This window comes from Garra rufa, chromosome 3 (assembly GCF_049309525.1).
Source record: "Garra rufa chromosome 3, GarRuf1.0, whole genome shotgun sequence".
In the NCBI taxonomy this organism is placed as follows: domain Eukaryota; kingdom Metazoa; phylum Chordata; class Actinopteri; order Cypriniformes; family Cyprinidae; genus Garra; species Garra rufa.
The window spans coordinates 11041576-11068730 of record NC_133363.1 but is presented as its reverse complement, the minus strand read 5'-3'; the positions used below and the strand labels follow the sequence as shown (position 1 = coordinate 11068730).

The 27155-nt window shown below is 35.4% G+C and overlaps 2 protein-coding genes across 2 annotated transcripts; both read left to right on the top strand.

Moving 5' to 3' along the window:
- The first annotated feature begins 8658 nt into the window (after window positions 1-8658).
- fgf19 (fibroblast growth factor 19) lies at window positions 8659-11519 on the top strand. Its single transcript, XM_073835698.1, has 3 exons — window positions 8659-8860; window positions 9694-9797; window positions 11193-11519. The coding sequence occupies exons 1-3, from the start codon at window positions 8659-8661 to the stop codon at window positions 11517-11519; spliced, it is 633 nt and encodes a 210-aa protein (XP_073691799.1).
- Window positions 11520-17130: 5611 nt separating this feature from the next.
- On the top strand, window positions 17131-20552 carry lto1 (LTO1 maturation factor of ABCE1). The gene is made up of 5 exons (XM_073837456.1): window positions 17131-17273; window positions 17423-17528; window positions 18087-18157; window positions 18247-18364; window positions 18486-20552. Exons 1-5 carry the CDS (start codon window positions 17215-17217, stop codon window positions 18555-18557), a joined length of 426 nt encoding a protein of 141 aa, XP_073693557.1. The 5' UTR covers window positions 17131-17214; the 3' UTR covers window positions 18558-20552.
- Window positions 20553-27155: the final 6603 nt, after the last annotated feature.

Here is a 27155-nt window from a genome sequence, read left to right as displayed (position 1 = left end):
CTAGGACTAGGCTTAAAGGTCCACTGAAGTGCCTTGAAACACGCAGCGTTATTCTATGTGGTGACGTACTTTTAACTGAAACAAAAACATATCGCCCAGCCCCGCCCACTAATTTTGAATAGCCAATAGCGTTCCATTTATATCTGCTCCGGCCAGAGCCATTGAGCTCAGTAAAGCCGCATTTGTAAGCTTATGACAGCCACAGACTAATAAATCACCCACAGGTTCAATATGAAACTCTTGCTAAAACGAAATAGTGATCATAATCATGCTGAGGCTGTGTAGTTTAATACATGTCGATCGCACATATGATCTGCTCCGTGTATTGCGTCTCTGTGTAGGGGGCGGGACACTACGGACTCTAGAGAGGATTTGATTGGACAGAACGTTTGATTAGAAACTGAAGTGCACGGTGATATCATCCAAATCCTTGATTCATATTGGCGGAAGTGACGAGACTGTAAGTTTTGAATGCTCATATCTTGTAAACGCAAATTTTGTCATTGTTTTGAAGCACACTAGCTTATAGATAATCTTAAGGCTAATATATTCATACTAAAAGCCAAAAAACTTTAATTTTGATTTCAGGGGGACTTTAAGCCTTGTCTGTGAAACCGGGGGTATGTCTCATAATCCCAAAGAGAGGCGGGGCGAGCAGAGCTCGGTGGCATTTAAAGGGGCCATGTCTTAAAATTAGTTGATTTTTTTTGCAGAGCGGATTTTGACAAGGTAAAAGGCTGTTTTTTTTTTTTACACTACTATTAAGAATTTTTAACCAAAGTATATTATAGACTTTTCATTAAGACCCTAAAGAATCATATGAACTTGTGGAAAATGGGCATCCGATGACCCCTTCAAAAATCGATTGGTTTGCCTCAGAATCTATTTATATTTAATTATTTTACTTTTCCTAAAAGGTGGTGCGGACAAGTTACCGCTTTTATTCCAACAGAGGGCGAAATGCATAAATGGTTTGCACTTTAAGCAGCACCACGCAGACAATTGGCGTATGACATCAAAGTACTGTGAGAGCGATTTGAAAGCATGCAGAGCCATCTACTCTCTCAGGGCTCCAGATGTTTTGCGACCATTTTTTCTGCCGGTGGGACTCATTTTTGTGAGCGGTCGTACTGGTGTGACCACTGCGTTGTTCAAATCATAAGCACTGCCATTTCTGTTGCATATGAGAAACATCTAACGACAAACGAAACGAAAGCGGAACATTTTCGAAACAGTTTATCAGCCTGGACCGCGAAGCAAACAAACTTGTCCGAGCTCAAAACAGCTTTTTTTGGGAGCCAAGTTGATTTTGCGACACTGTTACTGCACAGTGCTGTGAGATCTAGTGAGAATCATTCGAATTCTGCCCAGAAGTCTGTTGTAAACAGTGCTGACTTATCTCAGAAAACCTGAAGTATTAGGCCTAATGCTAACTATAACCATGGTGTTGTGGTAGAAATAATAATACATTATTAATTTCAGGGTTTGTACAACCTTTGAGAGAGAAATTCAAGCACCTTTTTAATATCTTTCCAGCATTTAACATAAGTATTTCCAGCACTTTAAAGCTCTAAAATGATCAAATTTGAATGTTATTTTTAATGGGATGACCAAAATATACTTTGCAGTAAACAAAGTAAAATTTGTTTTGCCGGGAAAACATGACTAAAACGGTTTGCAAAGTAACATAGCACTTTATTTTATTTCAGAAAGTATTTTTTCTACTCTTTCGTTGAATTGCAATACTTGTAGAATTGAAATTCTTATTAAAAAAAATTGCAATACATATGGTATTGGCACCCAAGTATGGTGATAGTATTGAATCAGGAGGTACACTGCCCTCCAAAAGTTTAGAAACGCCCTAGAAAAGTGGGTTTTGGGCAATATTTGCATGAATCCTTTTTAATTTGTCATAATTTTGCACTGATAAGGGAGAACACAAACTACGAAAACATATTTTATTACATAAACAGATTATACATACAAAAAAGTTACATTTTCGATTCATTAAAATATAATCTAGGCATCCAAGCTGTCAGTTTATTCAAACATTGACTTGATATATTACTCCAAGCCTCCTGAAGGATTGCTCAAAGATGATTCACACTATGCTGATATCGTCCAAAACCACACTTTGCCAGGGGAGTTTCCCAACTTTTAGAGGGCAGTGTACTGTATCGTCCTATCCCTAGAATAACTGTAACAAAATAAGAGAGATTTTATTTAGTACTGTCCTAAGTAAGATATTTGACATAAAAGATGTTTACATACAAAAAAAAAAAAAATAGAAAATATTAAAATAACCCCCTTCAAAAGTTTGGGAACCCTTGGTTCTTAATATTGTGTGTGGTTACTTAGATGATCTACGATTGTTTTTTTTTTGTTGTTTTTTTTTTTGTGTTTTTTGGGTTTTTCATGAGTCTCTTGTTTGTTCAGAACAGTTACACTGAGCACTGTTCTTCAGAAAAATCCTCCAGGTTCTGCAGATTCTTCAGTTTTCCAGCATCTTCCGCATATTTGAACTCTTTCCATCAGTGACTGTATGATTTTTAAATACATCTTTTCACACTGAGGACATTTGAAGGACTCAAACACAACTATTAATAAAGGTTAAAATGTTCACTGATGCTCTAGAAGGAAACAAGATGCATTAAGAGCTGGGGGGTGAAACTTTTTGAATTTGAAGATCATGGTAAATTGCACTTAATTTGTCTTCCGTGAAACATGCAAGTATCTTCTGTTGCTTCCGAAGGGCGGTTCTAAATGAAAAAAAAAAAAAAAAAGATATTTCAACAAAATAGGAAAAAATTGGACACCTTCATCCTGTTCAAAAGTTTTCACCCCCTGGCTCTTAATGCATTGTGTTTTCTAGCATAAGTGAATATTTGAACCTTTTTTATTAGTTGTGTTTAAGTCCCTCAATTATTTTCATACATTTCATACATTATAAAATCATACAGTCACTGCTGGAAAGGGTTCAAAAATGCAAAAGATGCTGGAAAACTGAAGAATCTGCAGAGCCTGGAGGATTTTTCTAAAGAACAGTGCTAAGTTTAACTGTTCAGAACAAACCTGCATGAGTTTATTTCCTCTGTAGAGCACAAAATAACTATTTTGAAGATTGCAGGTAACCAAACAGTTTCTGGTCCCCATTGACTCCCATAGTATTTTTTGCATACTATGGAAGTCAATGCGGAGCAGTAACTGTTTCGTTACCAGCATTCTTCCTTCAACACAAGAAAGAAATTAATACAGATTTCGAAGAACTTATGAAAAAATAAATGATGAGAGAATTTTCATTTTTTTGGGTAAACTGTCAATTGTGAAGATTCTAAGTAGAAAGACTAAAATAGTATTTTGCAGTATATGAACCATTATTTGCAGCAAAGATCAACTGAAGAAAAAAAGCACAGTAAAGCTCCCTGAACTTTATAGCTTTAAAGGCCCAGACCTTTGTACAGAACAAGAGCGGAGGATTCCACATGGCTTTAATTAAAGTAACACCAACAAAGTGGGTCATGTTGGCACAACATGGAACAAGAGACACCTAGTCAAAACACACTTTGAGGGCTTCAAAGCGAGTAGTGACTACCTGCATGCAGCACCGGCATACAAATACTTCTAAGGTTTAATCAAACCTGTGTTTCACCAACATAAACAAAACCACCTCAACCAACCCTATATGACCATATAGAGCTCAAGCATGTAATCTAACACTGGAATTAATTGCAAAACATCCTCTGGATTATTAAGAAAACTGAGGATAGACATATAAAGGGCTGCATGAACCATGTTGATATGACTTTGTAAGTCTGTTCTGCACAATGCACTTGAAGCAAAGCATCGCGGTTTCCACAAGAGGGCAACACAAAAGTAGAAATTGTTGTGGCCTCAAAAACACAGCTGCTTTTTACAACACTGAGACTGCCATGGGATGTACATGAAACAAATATGTGACCCTGGACCACAAAACCAGTCTTAAGTCGCTGGGGTATATTTGTAGCAATAGCCAAAAATACATTGCATGGGTCAAAATTTTTGATTTTTCTTTTATGCCAAAAATCATTAGGAAATTAAGTAAAGATCATGTTCCATGAAGATATTTTGTAAAATTCCTACTGTAAATATATCAAAATGTAATTTTTGATTTGTAAAATGCATTGTTAAGAACCTAATTCGGAGAACTTTAAAGGTGATTTTCTCAGTATTTAGATTTTTTTGCACCCTCAGATTCCTGATTTTCAAATAGATGTATCTCGGTCAAATATTGTTCTATCCTAACAAACTATGCATCAATAGAAAGCTTATTTATTGAGCTTTCATATGATGTATAAATCTCAGTTTTGTAAAATTTTACCTTATGACTGGTTTTGTGGTCCAGGGTCACATATGCACTGTTCAACTAACAGATATCAATACATTTCAGATACTAAATTTTACTTGGTGTTTAGGAAGTTGTTGAGTTTATTGAGCTGAAAAGTGGCAAATCGAAATCTTTCTTGTTTTTGTGTTGTCCAGACACAAGGGTATTCATCCCATAAATCCATTACTCAAACATATGAAACTATTTAAATGAACAACTTAAAAAAAAAGTGAAACTGTGTATTTTACATATACATTGGCATCATTAGAGGGAGTTTAATTTGTGATGGCAACACAGTTTTGCTATGGTCATTGCCTCTTGATGCAAAATAATTTAATATCTACTATCATACTATCATGATAATACTACAATTTTTCCAAACTAGTATTAGAAAAGGTCAACCAGTGTACAAAGTTTATAAACATATTGCATATATTTACAGTATGTTTAATAGCACTTGACAACATTTTTCATCTACATAGATCTATGTATTGTAGTAGTGTTACAGACATTTAAACACTTGCGGTTCTTATACACTAACAGTCAAATGTTTTTGAACAGTAAGATTTTTTATGTTTTTAAAAAAAATTCTCTTCTGCTCACCAAGCCTGCATTTATTAGATCCAAAGTACAGCAAAAACAGTAAAGGTTTGAAACATTTTTACTATTTAAAATACCTGTTTTCTATTTTTTTATATTTTAAAAAGTAATTTATTCCTGTGATTTCAAAGCTGAATTTTCAGCATCATTACTCTAGTCTTCAGTGTCACATGATCTTTTAGAAATCTTTGTAATATGCTATTTGCTGTTCAAGAAACATTATTATTAATATTATTATTATTATCAAAATTTAAAACATTTGAGTTTTTTCAAGATCCTTTGATGAATAGAAAGATCTAAAGGTCAGCGTTTATCTTAAATAAAAAAGCTTTTGTAAAAGGGTGGGAACAATATGTATAGAAAATAAAGAAATTAATACTTTTATATAGCAATTAATATAACAATTCTATTCAGCTGATTTCATCATCATAATCATAATAATAATAATAATAATAATAAATGTTTTTTGAGTGGCAAATCAGAATATCAGAATGATATCTTGAAGGCTCATATGACTGGAGTAATGATGCTAAAAATTCAGTTTTGAAATCACGGGAATAAATTAAATTTTAAAATATATTAAATAGAAAACAGTTATTTTAAATAGTAAAAATGTGTAAAAGTTTTTGCTGTACTTTGGATCAAATAAATGCAGGCTTGGTAAATAGAAAAGACTTTAAAAAAAACATTAAAAATCTTGACTGGTACTGTATATTTATTAATTAGATTATTATTGTTAGATTACTTAGAAATTGTAGCTCATTACTGACACAAATTAGACTATAACAAACTAGTTTTTGATTACTTTTAGATTACTTTTGACCTATAACTCGTTTATCACTTTGATTTAAGGCAATATTGAAGCATAGTTATATAAAAATACAAAGAGAGAATAAAGCTATATAAAGTGCATTAAACATTACATTATGTCAGGGTTTATCAAACTGGTGTTTGTGAAGGAATAAATAAATCTGAATATAAAAACAAAATATTTATATAATATATTTGTTTATGCTGTTTGACCTAATTTTTCATTATAGCCACCTGACAAGACAAAACTGGATGACTTTCCAAACAAGAGGAATTAGCGAGAATCAATGATTTATAAATAATTTACTGCCATCCTGTCAATATTAAGTAATTATATAAATAAAAAAGTAGCCGTAGTCTGATTCTAAGCATTTTTAAATATATAGTAGAATCAAGTAAGAAATAAGATTTCGCTTATGTAATCCAGCTTACACAATCAGTATGTTTTGTGGGAATTTATAACAAGGTGCACATTGACTTGTCATTAGAACTGTTATATTATAGGTGAGTTTTCACTTCAATAAAGGGGGCAGTTGAAATGAAGGAGGTCAAACTGTGTTAACCACTGGCAATATGTATTTTACTCTTATGTGCGTCATAAAGCAGCATTGACCCAAAAGTAAACGCTACATGTGATTATCCTTGTTTACTTAACAGGGGATCTCCCCACGTAGCACAAAATACTCCAATGCACAACTTTGCACAAAAATAACATGTTCGCAGCCTCTATTTAAGGGTAATCATATTCTATACAATACGTCTGTCATGATTAAACATCCCTTGTTTGCTTGTTCAGAACAGAGTTGATTAAGAGGCAATGTGGAAGTATTACAAAATACATCCAGACAAGGACCTTTGATCTACTGGGTCTGCATTACATAATCAATTATACATCATTTTCTTGCACAGCTCAATGGGTTTAGTTCGAAATGGTAACTTTCATGAAAATGTGATTGTTAGACAATAGAGAGTGACCAGTGAACGACCCGGTGTGTGAATTACAGAGTTCCTCTGTTTGGGGTGCAGAGGCACCAGAATTTTCTGGAGCAATCTGAATGACAGCATAGGTCAGCATTCAGACTTACATCACTTCCTCTGCACAGTTTTGACAAAAAGCACAAAGCCAAGCTTTTCAAATGAAGTGACATCACTGAATACTTATAATAATGAATACATAAATGTCACACAAATGATGAGATAATGATGGAAATTCTATGGGTAACAAATGCATCATTCATTTATTTTTTACTTGTGAACCTTGACCACAAAACCAGGCGTAAGTAGCTCGGGTGTATTTGTAGCAATAGCCAACGATACATTGTATGGATCAAAATTACAGATTTTTCTTTAATGCCAAAAATCATTAGGATATTAAGTAAAGATCATGTTCCATGAAGATATTTTGCACATTTCCTACCGTAAATATATCAAAAACTTAATTTTTGATTAGTAATATGCATTGCGAACTGTGTTTTATTTATTTATTTATTTATTTATTTATTTTTTGCACCCTCAGGTTCCAGATTTTCAAATAGTTGTATCTCAGCCAAATATTATACCATACAATAATAGAAAGCTTATTTATTCAGCTTATTTCACTTCCTGAGCTTTGTGTGATATGAAGTAAAGGTTTGAAATAAAAGTATATTTTCTATTATTAAGAATGCCTTTTCATTCAGTACATGTCGTTTTTCGACTCTCCTGAGTCATTCAAGTCCAAAAATCTTATGGAGCAACAAAATTGGCAAAAAGCAGCGATTACACAGCGCCATCTAGCGATCAATGCAACGAAGTGGAATTGCAAAAACTCCGCCAAGGCTGTCTGGGAATTTTAAAACACCTTGCAGAGGGATAATATAAGTTATAACATATCTGCAAAGACTTCTAGGCTAAGGCCGTTGATAAAAAAAATAAATAAATAACTAATTCAACGGAAAAGCACATAGGTCATTTTTAGCATTTTCATGAATGGGAATATTTACTTAAAATTACTCTTTAACTTCTCTGTAAATCCAGCGGACTCAGTCATTCACAAAATACAGAGCAAATGTGCTATAGTAGGTTAAGCCTTTTTATTTATTTATTTATTTTTCTTTTCTTATGATCATTCAAGAATACGTTAAAAATACAACAATTATTAGCTTTTTCCCTTCCTGGCTTAAAGTCATATCCTTTGCAATTGTCAGGTGATTATAAAAAAAAAAAAAAAAAAACGCTTATTAAATTATGAAATGAAATTCCGAGAGTAAAAAAATAAAAAAATAAATAAAACGCTGGCTGGCATGAATACTTGGCATGTTGTTTTGTAATAAGCTTGTCTCTAAATAAGTATTTTAAATAAACAATTAACAATTTTAAACAATTTTATTTCAATACCTTTTAATATTTGATCCAGTTTATCATGATTTTTAAGTAACGTTTTAAATTAGTTTGACACTTCTTAAATGTTCCGAACTTACATGAATATGAAACAATGTAGCACGCTAATATAAAATGATCATTTTTCTTTACATCAAACGCAGTTCGAACGTAAGTCTAACGCAGTTTTACTGCGTGCTCCTCGGAATGTCTCTCTTGAAAGCAAGATTATTTTGATATAAAAATGGTGGTATACGCATCTCAGATGAGTTAGAATAAAACAATAACAGAATAAAGTTCGGTCATTTATTCCGTCTTCATGGTGTGTTGGATGTCCAGCGGGGTGTGTTACCCTGTTCCCAGAACTGCCAAAGAGGGGAAATGCTTATCGATTGATCTGATAAGAGGACAATTTAAAGGCCAGTTGCAGGGCTTGCGCCAAAACAGAGCAATACAAAGGCAGAGTGCGCAGGTTTCATATTAGAACAAGACAGCCTATTATTATTACATACAGACAGAATTTAATAATGCTCCTCTTACTCTTTGTCACTCTTTGTGGAAGTAGCATCGGCGTGGAGAGCCTCCCGTTGCCCGACTCTGGTCCACATTTGGCAAATGACTGGGGAGAAGCCGTCCGGCTCCGACATCTGTATGCAGCCAGACACGGTTTACATCTGCAAATAAACACAGACGGGGAAATAAGTGGATCGTACATGCAAAGTTCGGACAGTAAGTGACAGCAGTTCAAATCACTGTCATCTCAAGAGTTTCACGTATGTGAGTCATTGAGAAATGAGATGATACGTTATCAAATCTTTAAAATGCATTTTAAAACACACGTGCTGATTTATTAGAAGTGTTATTTTTATTTATTTATGTTTATTTAATTTGTTAAGCATATGCTATAAATGTCAAGTGGTGTAGGATAGCCTAACCATCAAGTAAAAAAGCACGTGTTTGCACATAATTGAGTCGTTATGTTTTTTTTTATGATTTACGGTTTTCGTTCTGAAAATATTAATAATATTGTTTACATTTTTGATATAATAATAGCCTAATAGTACACGATTGATAAAAGACTACATGTCTTGTAACTGATTCCCAGCGTTTCATTTAAACCTTTTTTTTCTTTACTACAATCTGCAGAGTTACACCACCTAGACATGTTCGACTTTAAACATGAAAAAAGTGGTAATTCCTAAGTCTTAGTCATAGAAAGGGGCTACATAAGTCACACTTTCTTCAAATCGCATTATTAATAAATAATAATAGTAATAATAATAATTAATGTCATGCATATAATGTAAATAATGTCATGCATCATTATATCATTCTGCAACATGCACTATGCTTTTCGCTACTCCGCAATTTTATGCAAATATTAGCATTGCGACTGGAAGTTAAATGTTGACAAGCATCTTCGATTCCTAGCCTATCTTATTCATGTCAAACCTGCGAGCCATTTTCTGACCAAATGCAGATTTTAGAGCTTTTAATTTCATCTCAGAACTAAATACAAGCCTTTATTGCCTTCTATAAAAACCGTGTTTTGTTTCCTAAAGGTTTGGTTGAGATCCGACCGGTGGATACGGGCTGTGTTGCCATAAAAGGGGTTGCAAGCTCCCGATTTCTCTGCATGGACAGAATGGGAAAACTGTATGGATCGGTAGGTTTGACAATCAGATAAAATGTACATTATTATAAAATAGTCTTATATATCTAAATAACCCTATTTGCTGAAAAATTTGCATTTAAGGGTATTTGCAGGTGCACTTTTAAAATTTCATTCTTGGAGCCTGAAAGATTCTGATTCATACAGATATTCTCCAGAGTCAGGGGTGCCGCTAAGGGGGGGAAAGTTAGGACAATTCTAAGGGCCCACGCCCTTTAGGAGCCCCCAGAGATCTGCTTTGGTGTGGTGGGGGGGCCCAACCTAATATTTTGTCATAGGGCCCAAAATTGTGAGCGGCGCCCCCGTCCAGAGTGCATGATTTAGTTTCCTGACCATAAGATAATGTCAATTATTTTAAAAACACTAGAGGTTAGGTAGCCTACTCTTAAAAACTATTTTCTTTATTGGTATAGATGGTTCCTTGAAGAATTTGAACATCTATGGAACTGTTCAAATGCAGAAAAGGTTCTTTATAGTCGAAAAATGTTCTTTAGATATTTAAAATGTTCTTCAAAAATGGTTATTTAAAGACAGTTCACTGAAAGGTTCTTTTGAGAACCAAAAATGGTTCTTCTATGGCATCACTGCAGAAACACCGTTTTGAAACCTTTCTAGAGGTCAACTGAGGTTACAAGTTTGGACATTTTCTAAAACTCTTTTTCGAACCACTTGGATATTACAATAATTTTATTCTTAGAGAGTGGAACTTTGGCACTCTGCCACCAATCATAATAAAACTACACACATAGGTCAGAGATAACCTTGTTTTGCTAAGGTCACCTCACAACGTCCTTTACGACTGCGGAAGTGTAGACAAGCCGATTTCGCCACAGACATCTAGCTTATTGACATTATGTTCTGGTCATGGGTTCATTACTCCTATCTGACGTTATAACCACAAATATTATTTCAGGACAAGATGAGAAACATTCATCATGCATATAATTCAAAAAAAGGAATACGTTTGAGTAAATGTCCTTTGACTAAACTGTCATTCCTTATTAGATATTAAACTAAAATTGAATAGCTGCCAAGGCAATTAAAACAAGTGATCACAAATTTTAAATAGTGCAAATATGACTTGAGACTGCTTGACTGCTCAATTTACTTGACTGATCAGAACAGAATACAAAAAAATGATTCTCACAAAAATTTCCAAATACGCTGATTTGAGTGGTGTCATAGCAGCAACCTTTGCCCATGGCGGGGTATGTTTGCATAGCTAAGACCTCATTGAAAAGAAACAGCAATAACAACCTTGGCCTCTCCGTGTCGTGTGCAAAGAGCAATCAAAAAAGCTTAAAACACATGCAGAGTGGGGTCAACGAGACATCCATATTGTGACTCTTTACATAAATGTGTTTTCATTCTGTTTCTTTTGTTTTGCAGCTCACTTACACAAAGGAGGACTGCTCTTTTTTGGAACGCATCATGCCAGATGGCTACAACATCTACATCTCAAGCAAACATGGAGCCCTTGTGAATTTGGGTGGTGGAAAAAGCAAGTTGCACGGTAATGACGGGACGGCTGCATCCCAGTTCCTGCCCATGGTCAGCACACTTTCTCAGGAACCTACCAACCATCTTTCAGGGGAGCAGCACTTTTCTGTTGACCCTGAACAGGACCAACAGCTGGGCCTTGAAATAGACAGTATGGACCCTTTTGGAAAGATCTCTCAAATTGTGATCCAGAGCCCCAGTTTTAACAAAAGATGAGGAGTGATCAATCACTTGTGGATGTTCTAAGGAAATGACCCAGAGGTCGAGAAACAGAAGACTGTAGAAAATCAGTCCCGCCATGAACCAGAGCATAGGGCAAGACTTTCAGAAAGAGAAAATGCTAGAATGTCCAGTGAAAGCAAACTGCATGCTAGACACAGTCACTGGACAAATGTAGTGTTATAGATTGGAAACAAAAAACAAAATCACTCCAAATGTATTTATTTTTCAATGTATTTGTGATGACCTTGCTTTTCAATTATTGTTTAAAACTTTATAGTTACTAATATAGTATTTGCTAGCTAAACCTAGAATGCACTGTAAAAATGCATATTTTATAGCCTCTGTATTTTTTATTTTTATTTTGAAAGAGGGAATTCTACAATGGTTAAATTATTTTAAAATCCAATTACTATGCTAAATGTGGTTGAATAGTTTGGCTGTGCCCAAAATCTACTGCAAAACAACTTATCAAATAGAAGGGTTTCATTCTTAAATATCAGCAGCAGCATCTGTTCATTTTTAGAATCAATAAAAACTACTCTACTTAAAAATGTATATGTTTTATCCTTGATATTGCTGACTATGTGTCACTTTTACAAAGATTTGTGGGCCCTTGTGTGATGCCCTTGAATAACATAGTCTGCAACATTGATAAGGATAGGATAGGAAAGTTTTTGTAACGTTGTGGCTCCCTCTACTGGCATAGAAATCTAATGGCATTTTGAGATAACGCTGTTAAATATAATTTAAAGTGCCCCAGATTATGCATAGGGCCTATATATACACTGTTGTGGTCAGAATTGTTCGTACCCTTTGTAAATATGTTCAAAAAAGGTTGTGGAAATAAATCTGCATTGTTTATCCATTTGATCTTTTATTTTAAAAATGTACAAAAATCTAACCTTTCTTTGGAAAATAAGAATTTAAAATGGGAAGAAATCTCATAATGCAATAAATGTTTTGCTCTAATACATGTTGGCCACAATTAATGGTACCCTATTCAATACTTTTTGAAACCTCCATTTGCCAAAATAACATCTCATAGTTAAGGAGAGTTTTCTCCTATAATTCCTAATAAGTTTAGAGAACACCAGACAAGAGATCAGAGACCATTCCTTCAATCAGAATCAATCCAGACCCTTCACATTCCCAATTTCATGATGGTGCATCTCTTCAGTTAACCTCACTAATTTTCTATATGGTTCATGTAGAGCTGCACGATTCTGAATAAAATGAGAATCACGATTTTTTTTGCTCAGAATAAAGATCACGATTCTCTCACGATTCTGGAGAACTTTTTTATTTTAAAGATTTACTCCTGAACATTAGGTTATCAAACAACAGTAAAATAGCAGTAAAATAAGACAAAATAATCTTTGCTTTAATGTAAAGAAATATAATGAAAAATAATGTAATAATGTAAAAAAAAATCACCATTAAACATTAAAAAATAAACATACAAAGGTATTATGTCAGAGTAAAGCGATTTAAAGATTCTTAGCTAGAAACACATGCCTATCAACATTTTATGGCTGTCACCACCACTCTGTGGAATGCCCAAGTTTACTTCACCATTTTACAAATAAATCCTAATCTAATCATGACAAACTATATATTGTTGCAAAGGTCTAAGGCTCCTAAATAAATATTTGACTTTTTTTGTGTTACAAATTATGTAGGAAAATAATTTATGACAAGAGTTACATAGATTAATTTATGACAAGAGTGCACCTCAAAAATCTACTTCATAACAGGAGTTCTGACCTTTTTCACAAACAAACTTTCTTGTTGCCTTTTCCCTATTACACTTTAGAAATAATAAGAAATTATATATCAGATGAAAACTTAAAATTTCAAAATTCATCCTTTGGAATGCCATTTTAAAATCAGACATTGCATTAACATGGAAAATGTACATCAAAATCATATTACTAAATGTTCTTGTACGTGGATTATAAAGATTTAAGATTCAATTCTTCATTTTCACGTCTCTGTTCAAAAATGGGAGTAACAGTTAAGGGGTTAATGGATCGTCATGCTCATGGTTCCATTGCTCTGCTGGTCCATAAATCTGGCACGATCAAAGTACTACTCTTTCAATATTCAAAGAGCTATTAGAGACTGAATTTTCCAAGCATGATACAGAGCTATCTATACAACTACACAACGTAGCCCACATACTAATAACAGCCTAGATATTTTATGTAGCTTAATTTTTGGGGAGTCGCTCTCTAAATGCAAATAGCTTTTGAATGCGCGTGCGGGTTTTATTTTTGGTTTCGTTTTACTCTTGGCGGCGCTGAGCGTACATTCTACAATACCAGAGATTACTTTAACAAAACCATTTGAAAGTGATTGGAAACCAACGGGATTTTGAAAAGCGTTTCCCCAGTGGAAATTTCGCCGCTGCGTGAGTTTTCATTTGATGTGAATGAATGCCGCGTTGTACAGTACAGGTCCTTTTCAAAAAATTAGCATATTGTGATAAAGTTCATTATTTTCTGTAATGTACTGATAAACATTAGACTTTCATATATTTTAGATTCATTACACACAACTGAAGTAGTTCAAGCCTTTTATTGTTTTAATATTGATGATTTTGGCATACAGCTCATGAAAACCCCAAATTCCTATCTCAAAAAATTAGCATATCATGAAAAGGTTCTCTAAACGTGCTATTAACCCAATCATCTGAATCAACTAATTAACTCTAAACACCTGCAAAAGATTCCTGAGGCTTTTAAAAACTCCCAGCCTGGTTCATTACTCAAAACCGCAATCATGGGTAAGACTGCCGACCTGACTGCTGTCCAGAAGGCCATCATTGACACCCTCAAGCAAGAGGGTAAGACACAGAAAGAAATTTCTGAACGAATAGGCTGTTCCCAGAGTGCTGTATCAAGGCACCTCAGTGGGAAGTCTGTGGGAAGGAAAAAGTGTGGCAGAAAACGCTGCACAACGAGAAGAGGTGACCGGACCCTGAGGCAGATTGTGGAGAAGGACCGATTCCAGACCTTGGGGGACCTGCGGAAGCAGTGAATTGAGTCTGGAGTAGAAACATCCAGAGCCACCATGTACAGGCGTGTCCAGGAAATGGGCTACAGGTGCCGCATTCCCCAGGTCAAGCCACTTTTGAACCAGAAACAGCGGCAGAAGCGCCTGACCTGGGCTACAGAGAAGCAGCACTGGACTGTTGCTCAGTGGTCCAAAGTACTTTTTTCGGATGAAAGCAAATTTTGCATGTCATTCGGAAATCAAGGTGCCAGAGTCTGGAGGAAGACTGGGGAGAGGGAAATGCCAAAATGCCTGAAGTCCAGTGTCAAGTACCCACAGTCAGTGATGGTCTGGGGTGCCATGTCAGCTGCTGGTGTTGGTCCACTGTGTTTTATCAAGGGCAGGGTCAATGCAGCTAGCTATCAGGAGATTTTGGAGCACTTCATGCTTCCATCTGCTGAAAAGCTTTATGGAGATGAAGATTTCATTTTTCAGCACGACCTGGCACCTGCTCACAGTGCCAAAACCACTGGTAAATGGTTTACTGACCATGGTATTACTGTGCTCAATTGGCCTGCCAACTCTCCTGACCTGAACCCCATAGAGAATCTGTGGGATATTGTGAAGAGAAAGTTGAGAGACGCAAGACCCAACACTCTGGATGAGCTTAAGGCCGCTATCGAAGCATCCTGGGCCTCCATAACACCTCAGCAGTGCCACAGGCTGATTGCCTCCATGCCACGCCGCATTGAAGCAGTCATTTCTGCAAAAGGATTCCCGACCAAGTATTGAGTGCATTGAGATAGGAATTTTGGGTTTTCATGAGCTGTATGCCAAAATCATCAATATTAAAACAATAAAAGGCCTGAACTACTTCAGTTGTGTGTAATGAATCTAAAATATATGAAAGTCTAATGTTTATCAGTACATTACAGAAAATAATGAACTTTATCACAATATGCTAATTTTTTTAAAAGGACCTGTGTATTGAGACAGAGGCGCCATGAATTGAATCTGACAGAATGTGCGCTTAAGATGAAGGTTAAATGGTTAAGTAATGTTGGAGAGAACGGCGAACCTGTCACTGCATCAGCTCACAGCAGTCAGTAATTAGGCTAGCAAAAGTTTTGTAAAATATAAATAAAATATAATTGGCTGAATCGTATAAATGCTGGATTAAGATCGTGAGGGGGGTCGAATCGAGATCGCGATCTTTTAACGATTAATTGTGCAGCTCTATGTTCATGTTAGAGGACTGGCCATGGTAAGACTTGATTCTGTGCCCAGTGACCCATTTTTGTGTTGTTTTTGGATTATTGTCCGGTTGGAAGATCCAAATATGGCTCTTTCGAGCAGATACAGTCAGGTTGGGGGTTTTCTCTGATGTTATTTGATAAATCTATGATGCCACGCATCTAAACAAGATGTCAACATCAAAAATACAGCAGTATTTTTATTGTACACATGGGGTACTTTTTTATCCCGTGTGCATCAAAACCCATCTTGAGTGTTTGCTGCTAAAAAGCTCATTTTTTTCTTCTTAATTAATGCCCTTATGGTGGAAATGCTCTAGCTCTTTTCTTAAAGCCACTTTCCAATTTGTGAAGCTCAGTTATCTTTACCGGCACATCAGAACTACATTCTTTGGTTTTAGTCATTGTGATATATATGTGATATTTATATTTCTGTGAAACAGGAAGCCAATCACCCTGGTGTGCTCAGAATTGTAAATATGAATGGGAATATACTTCAGAGATATTTTACACATAATAATGACACAATATGGGTGTTAATAATTGGGTCCAATGTGTATTTGAGAAAAAACATTTATTTCATAGTGAGATTTTATTTTGAATTGTTTTAGTTCAATAAAAGGTTTGATTTTTGTGAATTTTTTTAATAAAAGATCAAAAGAATTAACAATGCAGATTTATTTTCACAGCCTCCTTTGATCATATTTTCCAAGGGTACCAACAAATTGACAGTTGATGACAAGAAGTAATGTTTGAAAAGCCATGTCAGGTACAGTTTATCACCCAGTTTTAAACATTTTAAGTGAACTATACAAATATATATTATATGTGCTCTAATTATTTTCACAGGTGGTAGATATTTGTCCCATAACCAGTGCATTTACCATGGGACCACACATTGTAACAGTGTTACAACCTTATGGTAACACCATGGATGACCACCTGATTTTCTGAGCCACCTAGCATGCTAGCATGTCCAAAAACATTAATTTGACGTCAAATCAGACTTGTTTTATGATCAAAAAGAATAACTATTTATTTACAATCAATGAGGAGTAAGAAAAACTTACCTGTTTGATTATGTCATCTGAAAACAAGGGCTTGGTCCTTACTGTAAGTTAGCTCTGAGTGTAAATAAAGTTAAAATGAAGCTACGAATCTGTAAATATGATTAAATGGCATGTTCTGTTTTACAATTCAATATAAAATCTTTCTTTCAGTTTGTAACAAATGCGACATCTCACTTTATTTTGATCGAGCATAAACATTTTAGTGATCCTAACGTTAGTTTAGTTTCCCTTCCAGAAGACGGCGCCGTGGTTCGGCCTCCTCAATGTCAACATCAGGCCAACTGGAACGAAGAAGAGCGATTCCGGAACTTAGTCTCCATCAGTAAAGACTTCGGGATAGAAAACCAAATCATTTTTTTTTTTGGTAAAAAAATGGCTTTCGTGTCCAACAGTGATGATTTATTTGACTCCATCATCATGGCCGATGACAGGTAAAATCTGCGTTATTTAGCTATATAACTAATAAACTAATATGTCCGATGAGTTTTTTTCTCAGAGGTTCAGTGCGTGTATAGTTCAGTGACCTCACTGTAAATGTTTCTGTATTAAAGTTCAAAGTTTAAAAATCTCTTTTGCTTAGGTTTCATGATGAAGGGTATCAGGAAGGGTTTGAGGAGGGAACTCGACAGGGAACCATCGAGGGGAGAAATCACGGGCTGCTACACGGAGCCAAACTCGGTGCAGAGGTGAAATACACTGATACACGCATAATGATGCAGTTTATTTAGATTAAAGTCTTTCCACACTAGCAATAAATGTCTTCACAGGTTTTCTTTTAGTTGGTTGAAATTTATAATGATTGTGCTTGAATAATGTGAGTAGCCTTCTGGAAAAGCCGTGTCAGGTGTTTGCTGTTGTGTTATCGCAATGACTGAATTCTGGGGCCTCACGTCTGAACATGCATTTGACACGAATGAAAGCATTGTTATGCCTTAATCCATGTAAAAGATTTTAAAGCCACAATATGTACGATTTTTTTTTATTATTAAAATATCCCAAAACCACAAGAACAGTGTTAGATATTTTGCTGACTTTTGTACTTGTATTATCCCAAAGATTTTCCAAGAATGTTTAAATCCAGGGAAATAAGCAATTTTAACTAGTGAAATAGACCGTGTTCTTATCGTTAAATATATACAGTTTTATAAATTACACTTTTAATTATAAAGTTTACTTTTTGTAAGCTATTGAAACCGTTTTGGAAAATGCATTAAACACCTGATTGTCCATTTCTGTGTTTTCAGGTTTCTTTTTATTATGGATTTGCCCTTGCATGGAAACATCTCCTTCAAAACAGTAGTGATGTTAAAGCAAGGTATGTACATGTATGTATAAACACTGCTTTTCCTCAGGAATCAACAGTTAGATTATTGATCTCACTGCTGAATGTCTCTCTTCTTCTAGAAAAAGGCTGAAAGCTATGGAATCTTTGATAGCATTGATCCAGAACTTCCCATATGAGGACCCTCATTATGAGAAACTTCAAGAGGACATGGAAAGGGTGCGTGCCAAGTTTAGACAGGTAATGTCATCAAATGTGTTCCACTGTCTCTTTGTTAGAATGCAAACTGACTGTTTCTAATAGGTTGTTTTAACTGTTAATCATCCAAATAATATCTGCCTAACACATCTCACCTCTACAGGTGTGCTCTTTACTAAACGTGGCATCAGACTTTAAAGAATATGTGAGTGGATCAACAGCAATGTCCTTCTGAGATGACAGGAGTCTTACAACAGCCATGGCAAACTCAGAGTCCCTCCGAGGCCTCCTGTGAGCACACCATGATGATCTTCTGCAGACAGGCAGTCCTGATGAAGGGGTTTGTGGTCTTCATGTGCAGTTTGTATACGAGTGGACCACTATCACTCTCACTGGATACAGAATTCTGGAACAGTTCTTTGTATTGAATTCCAGAAAACACAGAGTGGAAAAGTTTGAGTGGAATTCTTAGAGTTCTTCAGAGTTTTAAAGTGAGATAAACAGGGCTGAAATAGCAATGGCAATGATTTTAGTACACAAGACAAATCAAAATCACTGTCTTCATCTTCAAGAATTTTTTAATGGACAAAAGTATTTTTATAGACAAAGCTGTTTAAAAAGAAGACCATAAACACCATCTTGTGGTGAAACTGGGGGATGGTTCTTGTCGTTTGGTGGCACCGCCTGCTGGTGAACTGCAAGAACTGCAGAATTGTTACTTCTGACATTAAAATCAATTAAAACCAATAATAAAATTAATATAAGCAGCACAGACAGTTTTGCAAGAAATGTTTTACAAGTTTTGACTCCTAAAATGCTTTATTGGTGAGTCTATGTTTATAATAAAAGACATTTCAGATGAAAATAAATTATGAACATACATTACGATAATTTGTAGCAGTGTCAATAATGATCTGTATAATTGTTATTAATAATAATAATGATAATAACTATGATTTTTCTAATTATTATTATGAATAATAATAATACTTATTGTGCTGATGTTAGTTTATTAGGTAAAGATGTCATTTTTTGAAGATCATATGTGACCCTGGACCACAAAACCAGTCTTAAGTAGCACAGGTATAATTGTAGCAATAGCCAAAAATACACCGTATGGGTCAAAATTGTTGATTTTTCTTTTATGCCAAAAATCATTAGGATATTAAGTTAAGATCATGTTCCATGACGATATTTTGTGAATTTCTTACCGTAAAAATATCAAAACTTCATTTGGACAACTTTAAAGGCGATCAATATTATATTCTCGATTTTTTTGCCAATTTGGCCAAATATTGTCTTATCCTAACAAACCATACACCAATCGAGCTTATTTATTCAAATTTCATTTGATGCATAAATCTCAATTAAAAAAAAAAATTACCCTAATGACAGGTTTTGTGGTCCAGAGCTGGTGGATTAGAATAATTTGACATTAAACATCTGCCATTTGCAGAAATCCCAGTTACCTTTAGTTAGTCTTAGTTAACCAGCCCTGAATCCTCAAAAATTCCTCTGCTGGGTTCCTCAGTGCTATTTCACGGGTGGTCAGCAGAGTCTCCTGACAGATAGTTTTCCTCCCCTCTCCTGGGCCCAGAATGGGGACAGTTGCTGTGGCCGCAACAATGCTGTGGTGGGGCCCGTGCGAGAGGCCAGGGGGCTGCGCGACGCACTCTGGTTTTGTTCTGCTCCCCTCACACTTGAAGTCTGAGGTGCAGATCAGAATTCAGGCAGACAGGAGTTGGCAGGATATTAGAGGGTGTTTCTAGAGATGGCAGCTGGTCTACGCTGTGGGCAGCAGCAGGTAAACACTAGGCCCGTTGGCGGCACCTTCTGAGCCCTGACAGATAAAACCTTGCTCTTCCCTGAAGACCTCCAGTCAGCCGCTACATCAGTTATTTTGTGCTGGTGGAGTTATACAAGGCTTGGTTTAGGCATTAATTGGATGCCAGAACTACAAATATTTTACAATAAAGGACAATGAATATCACTGCATTGGAAAATAACTAGAAATGAGTTAAAAACAACATCAAACCAAGTTCCATTTGCAAACAAATGATGCTAGAACTTTTCTCTAAACTGACTTTGAGTCACTTTTGCTTTAAAACAAGTTGCGTTGAAGTGATTTTAGAGGATGTACAATATTGAGTGAGTTCACTCAGCTGTAGTTCATCACACAAAATATAATCATGTAATGTTCCCCCTTCACTGTAAAAAGTTTTCACCAGAAGTTCAGCAGCTGCCTTAAAATTTTAAGTTAAATCAGCTTAAAACTACAAGTCATTTTAACTTATTACAATAAAAATGAGTTGATTTAACTTTAACTTAAATTTTTAAGGCAGCTGCTAAACTTAAGTTTTTTTTTACAGTGTTGTCATCCAAGATGTTCATGACTTTCTTTCTTCAGTCGTAAGGAAATTAAGTTTTTTTGAGTAAAACATTTCAGGATTTTTCTCCATATAATGGACTTCTATGGTGTGCCCGAGTTTAAACTTCCAAAATGCAGTTTAAATGCAGCTTCAAATGGCTCTAAACGATCACAGCCAAGGAAAGAAGGGTCTAATCTAGCAAAACCATGGGTTATTTTCTAAAGAAAATTACAATTGATATACTTTTTAACCTCAAATGCTCGTCTTGTCTAGCTCGGCAAGACAAGTGTTTGAAATTAAAAAGTATATAAGTTGTAAATGTTTTGAGAAAATAACCCATCGTTTCACTAGATAAGACACTTCTTCCTCGGCTGGGATCGTTTAGAGCCATTTGAAGCTGCATTTAAACTGCATTTTGGAAGTTCAAACTCAGGCACCATAGAAGTCCATTATATGGAGAAAAATCCTGAAATGTTTTCCTCAAAAAACACAATTTCTTTACGACTGAAGAAAGAAAGACATGGACATCTTGGATGACAAGGGGGTGAGTACATTATCTGTAAATTGTTGTTCTGAAAGTGAACTACTCCTATTTTCTTATCCAAGTCATTCATTCAGGTTTGGAATGACATGAGTTTTTAAGTGTGGTATTCAAATACTTTTGGAGCCACTGTATATTATATTCAAGTGGTAGTATCATTAAAAAATGAGAATTCTGTCATTCACTCGTCTTCTGTCATTCCAAACACATGTACAATAAAATATATTTTAGGATTGATACAAAACTAGATCTTATTGACTTTCATTTCTCATTTAAATTTATTGTTTTCTTTAAAAGAAAGTCAATCACACAGGTTTAGATCGACATGAGGACGAGTAAATGATGAAAATGTTCATTTTTGGGTGAACTCTCCATGTAACATTGTGTTTATTCAATTCCATGAGTGACAGTAGAGTCAGGTGTTTCTTTATCATTCGTATGAGCCATAAATGATACATCATCTTCCTCAGATATTGTGTGTGTGAGTGAGAGAGCGAGGGGGAGACTAATTCCAAATGCAGAACAGAAGAACATGAACTTGGGGGGTGTAAGACAGAGGGCTGAGTCTGTGAAAGAGAGTTAGAGGAGCAATGTTTCTTTGGTTTCCTTTCAGTTGTGGAACAGAGTGGATGGGGCCAGCGAAAGGGAGGGAGGCCGAGAAAATGAAGCAGGACGCTGGAAGGTTTCAGAAAATGTTCAGGAATTTCAGGAGCAGGTGGCGAGTGGTGACATGAAAGGAGGACGTGACAAATGCAACCGACGGGCACTTGAAAAAAAAAGGCCTCAAGTTGAATGGTGGCATAGTATCTCCCTTTTTTGCCTTGGTGCCTCATACCCCCCACTTTTTCCCTCACACACACACACAAGCTCCAATCTCAGCATTGAGCTGCTCGCTTCCTCGCATGGTTCATGATGTGGATGATAAATGCGCAATTCCTATTCACAGCACAGACAAGAAAGGTTCAGCCACTTCACTCAGATGAAGGGGTGGGGAGGGCAGCATGTGGCCATGAGGGAGGCTGGTTGAGTTTTGGCTATGGTCATATACTGTATACGCTGATATTACATTTCAGTTCTAATGTAATGATCTCAACTGATGACCTGCATCTTCGTGGTGTATTTATGTAACACCGAACAGAGCAGTTGTAGTCCTGGAGTATGATCATCTGTCTTGAAACTAAATTTAAAAAATGTGAATGAAATATTTGTCAACATAATCAATTTTGCAAAAGTAGTAGGATCTCTTCCACCTGGAAATATCTATTGGTAATAATTTTCAGAATAAAAATAATTGAAAAAGAACTTAATATTTCATCTTTATTAGTAGTATAGTTATTTCAATTACCAACAGCTGTATTCACCCTGTTTGGGCTTAAAGGGACAGTTCACCCTCATGTCAGTCCAAACCTGGATGCTTCTATCTTCTTGTATCTCAGTGTTGTTTTTTTTTTTTTTTTTTTTGTAAGTAAGTAAATGTTGTCAGAATGTTTATTTTTCAATGATCTATTCCTTTAAGCCATACTAGATACAGTTGAGGTCAAAGTTTACATACACCTTGCAGAATCTGCAAGATCATACAATTGCATTTTATTTTTTGTTTAGTACTACTGACCTGAATGAGACATTTCACAAAATGGACGTTTACGTATAGTCCACAAAAGAAAATAATAGTTTAATTTATAAAAATTACTTTGTTCAAAAGTTTACATACTGTTAATTCTTAATACTGTGTTGTTACATGAATGATCCACAGCTGTTTTTTTTTCTTGTTTAGTGATAGTTAATGAGTCCCTTGTTTGTCCTGAACTGCCTGTTGTTCTTCAGAAAAACCTTCAGTTTTTTTTTTTTTTTTTTTTTTTAGCGTTTTTGTGTATTTGAAGCCTTTCTAACAATGACACACTGAGGAATCAAACTTTTTAAATTTTGAAGATCAGGCTAAATTTAACTTATTTTGTCTTCTGGGAAACATGTCAGTATCTTCTGTAGCTTCTGAAGGGCAGCGCTAAATGAAAAAAATGTGATATCTGTTCAAAAGTTTATACCCCTCTTAATGTATATTTTTTCTTCTGAAGCATCAGTGAGCGTCTTAACCTTCTGTAATAGTTGCAAATGAGTCCCTCAGTTGTCCTCAGTGTGGAAAGATGGATCTCAAAATCATACAGTCATTGTTGGAAAGGGTTCAAATACACAACAGTGCTGAAAAACTAAAGAATTTATGTGACCTGAAGTATTTTTCTGTAGAACTGCAGGCAGTTTAACTGTTCAGGACAAACAATTGACTCTTAAACAAAACAAAACAGCTGTGGATCATTCAGGTAACAACACAGTAAGAATCAAGCGTATGTAAACTTTTGAACAGGGTCATTTTCATAAATTAAACTATTATTTCCTTTTCCTTTTTCCTTTTCCATTTCCTTTGTTGACTATATGTAAATGTCTTTCAAGTGAAATATCTTATTCAGCTCGGTACTAAATAAAAAAGTGACATACATTTTGCATGATCCCTCTTATTTTGGTAATACAGTTAACATCTTGCAGATTATGTATGTAAACTTATGACCTCAACTGTATAAGAATGACATCTTATTAGAAAAATCAAACCATGACATTTATTGTAGAGAAAGACAGCCAGAGCACGCTTTTACAGTAAAACATTTCACATATAGAAATTTGTTAGGTTTCAAATTAACAATAATGAAGACAAAAAAATTATTTGACACTTTGGCTATATCTGAAATCGCATACTGCCCTACTAAATTGTAACAGTACATGAACAGAGTACTATGTCTGAATTCACAGTATTCATAAAACAGTAGGAAAAACATCTTCAGATGAACTGCTATTCCAAGCGAGTTTCTAAAGTGCATGTCCAATGGACGCTTTACTATCCCATCAAGCTAAGGGAGAGGATTTGTGAATGGCAGTAAAATGATGCAATTGATCCTGGTAGGTCACATAATAATGACAATATGCTGAATGTAGTAAGTCTGGATTTCATTCATACCACATTAAAACCATATCGAATATATATATATATATATATTTCTAATGGCCTCAAAGTAATTACTTTTTCAAAAGAAGTACCTACTCAGGTAGTATGTGATTTTGGATGCAGCCATAGTGGTTGTCAAAATGTTCAAACGTGCATAGTTAAAGGGATAGTTCAAAAAATTCTGTCATTAATTACTTGCACTCATGTCGTTGCAAACCCATAAGATCTTCGTTCATCTTCAGAACACAAATTAAGATATTTTTAATGAAATCCGAGAGCTTTCTGACCCTCCATAGATAGCAAGAGTCCTACCACGGTCAAGGCACAGAAACTTAGTAAGGACATCATTAAAATGCTCCATGTGACAAAAAGTCACATTCTCGTAGCTTCATAAAATTACTATTGAACTGCAGATATCACATGGACTTTTTGTCGATATTCCTGGTACCCTTCTGGGTCTTAAACGTGTCTTTGGACGATCTGAGAGCTCTCGGATTTTATTAAAAGTATCTTCATTTGTGTTCCAAAGATGAACAAAGGTCTTAGGGTTTTGGAATAACATAAGGGTGAGTAATTAATGACAGAATTCATTTTTGGGTGAACTATCCCTTTAATATGATTAAATATATCTGTGGTTAATCTGCTATGGACACCTGAGTGAGCTTGAGGATATCTTGAATAGAATCTGAATTCGGAGTCACTACTCTAATTTCTGCCATATAAAGATATGGTGAAAATGGTAATTGTAAAGCCTTAGTGTAGCTCAAACAATAGAGCATGGCACTAGTAACGCCAAGGTCAGGGCTTTAGTTCCCAGGGAAAGTAAGAACTAATAAAATGTATACCTTGAATTTAGTGTACACTTTAAAAAATAAAGGTGCTTTTAAAAGTTCTTCACAGCGATGCCATAGAAGAAAAGATACAGTTCTTTAAAGAACTGTATCTTTCTTACCTTTTTATAATCTGAAGAAAGGTTCTTCAGTGGTTAAAGGTTCTTTATGGAACCATTTAAACAAAAAGGGTTCTTATTTGGCATCGTGAAGCACCTTTATTTTTAAGAGTGTAGGTTGCTTTGGACATAAGTGTCTGCCGAATGCATGAATGTAAGAGTTGCATGCTAGTGCATGTTTCAAAATTTAGACAGTTTAGCTCCAGTCTAGCCGACCAGATGTTTGCTGTAATCCTGAAGACCCAAATTACCTGGATTGAGTGTGTTTAATTAGGTTTAAAGCAAAATTCTTCAGAACCTTGGCCCTCCAGGAGCTGTATTCGACACATCTTCTAAAATCACATTGACACCAGTTGGTTAAGGCTAGTTCAAAAGAAAAGTTAGCTCTGACAATCTTTAGGTTCTCTCAAAGATTTGTCATAAGCTTCCAAATACTTTTTGGGACCCCTGTATGAATTCTGCATCATGTTTATGCTTGCCTCAAAAGTCTACTTACTTTGATTCAAAGCACATTGCACTCTTAAAAAAAAAAAGGTGCTTTAAAGGGTTCTTCAAGAGATGCCATAGAAGAACCATTTTTGTCTGAAGAACCCTCTTTCACACAAAGAAAGGTTCTTCAGATGTTAAAGGCTCTTTATGAAACCATTTAGACAAAAAACGTTCTTCTATGCTATCGTGAAGCACCTTTGTTTTTAAGAGTGTACTTATTTCTGTTTTTAGAGTGTACTTAATTCTATTTTAATGTAATATCTTAAAGAGAAGTTCACTTCCAGAACAAAAGTTTACAGATAATTTACGCAATTATGCAGATAATTTAAAACGTTTCGGGACTACTATGGTACCCCGAGTTTGAACTTCTAAAACACAGTTTAAAAGCAGCTTCAAAGGGCTCTAGACGATCCCAGCCGAAGAAGGAGGGTCTTTTTATATACTTTTTAACCTCAAACACTCGTCTTGTCTATCTCTGCGTCAACTCTGTATATTCTGGTTCATGACAGTTAGGTTAGGTCAAAAAACTCCCATCTCATGTTCTCCTCCAACTTCAAAATCATCCTAAATCGCTGTTTTGCCCTTTTTATGTAAAAATCCTGAAATGTTTTCCTCAAAAAACTTAATTTCTTTACAACTGAAGAAAGAAAGACATGAACATCTTTGATGACAAGGGGGTGAGTAAATTATCTGTAAATTTTTGTTCTGAAAGTGAACTTTTCTTTTAAATGTCTTGCTCAAAAGTAGAATGGTAATAGTTTGTGGATCATCCCTCAGAGAGTTTAAAAAGTTAACTTCAACTATCAAGACCTACATTACTGATGATATGCACTTTTCACATGTGAACAGTGTGCAGTTTTTGTATGTCAGATCTTGGAAAGGCAAACCTTCGAGAGGTAGCACTTTAGCCTTTGGAACAGTGTGTATGAGGGAAGCAATGTTGCTCCTTTCTCCGAAACCGCAGACACTGAGATGCAAAAAGCCAAAGACACAGTATTATCTCAAACCTCAGTCAGTAGCGAAGGTGCGTGAAATAGTCCAAGTTCTTTCTATCTTGCAGTCTCCTGACTGATGCCTGCTGGCCTGTCTGCAGTGTGTTTCAAAACAGAACATCAAAGACTGTCTGTTGGGGATGCCAGATAATACTTTGACAATAAAAGAAGGGTATCACCTGCTTGATACATGAGAGAACAGCGTTTATTTACTCAACAGACCAATCCTTTCTCACCTCAGCAAGGTTCAACATTCACTTCCTCTGAAAATGTGTTTAATTTTAGAGTCTGTTTTAGCTGTACACATCAGGAATTTCCTGCTTAATTCATATTTTAGTGAATCTAAAAGTTTTGAAGCAAAACAAGAAAGCCTATTTTCAGCTGCTCGCACCAATTGCTGATTTATTTCATGTTTTATGCATTTCATTCTATAGTTTCATATGAAATAATGCATTTTTTTAAAAAAAAACAATAAAAATACAAATCACGCAAGACAAGTGG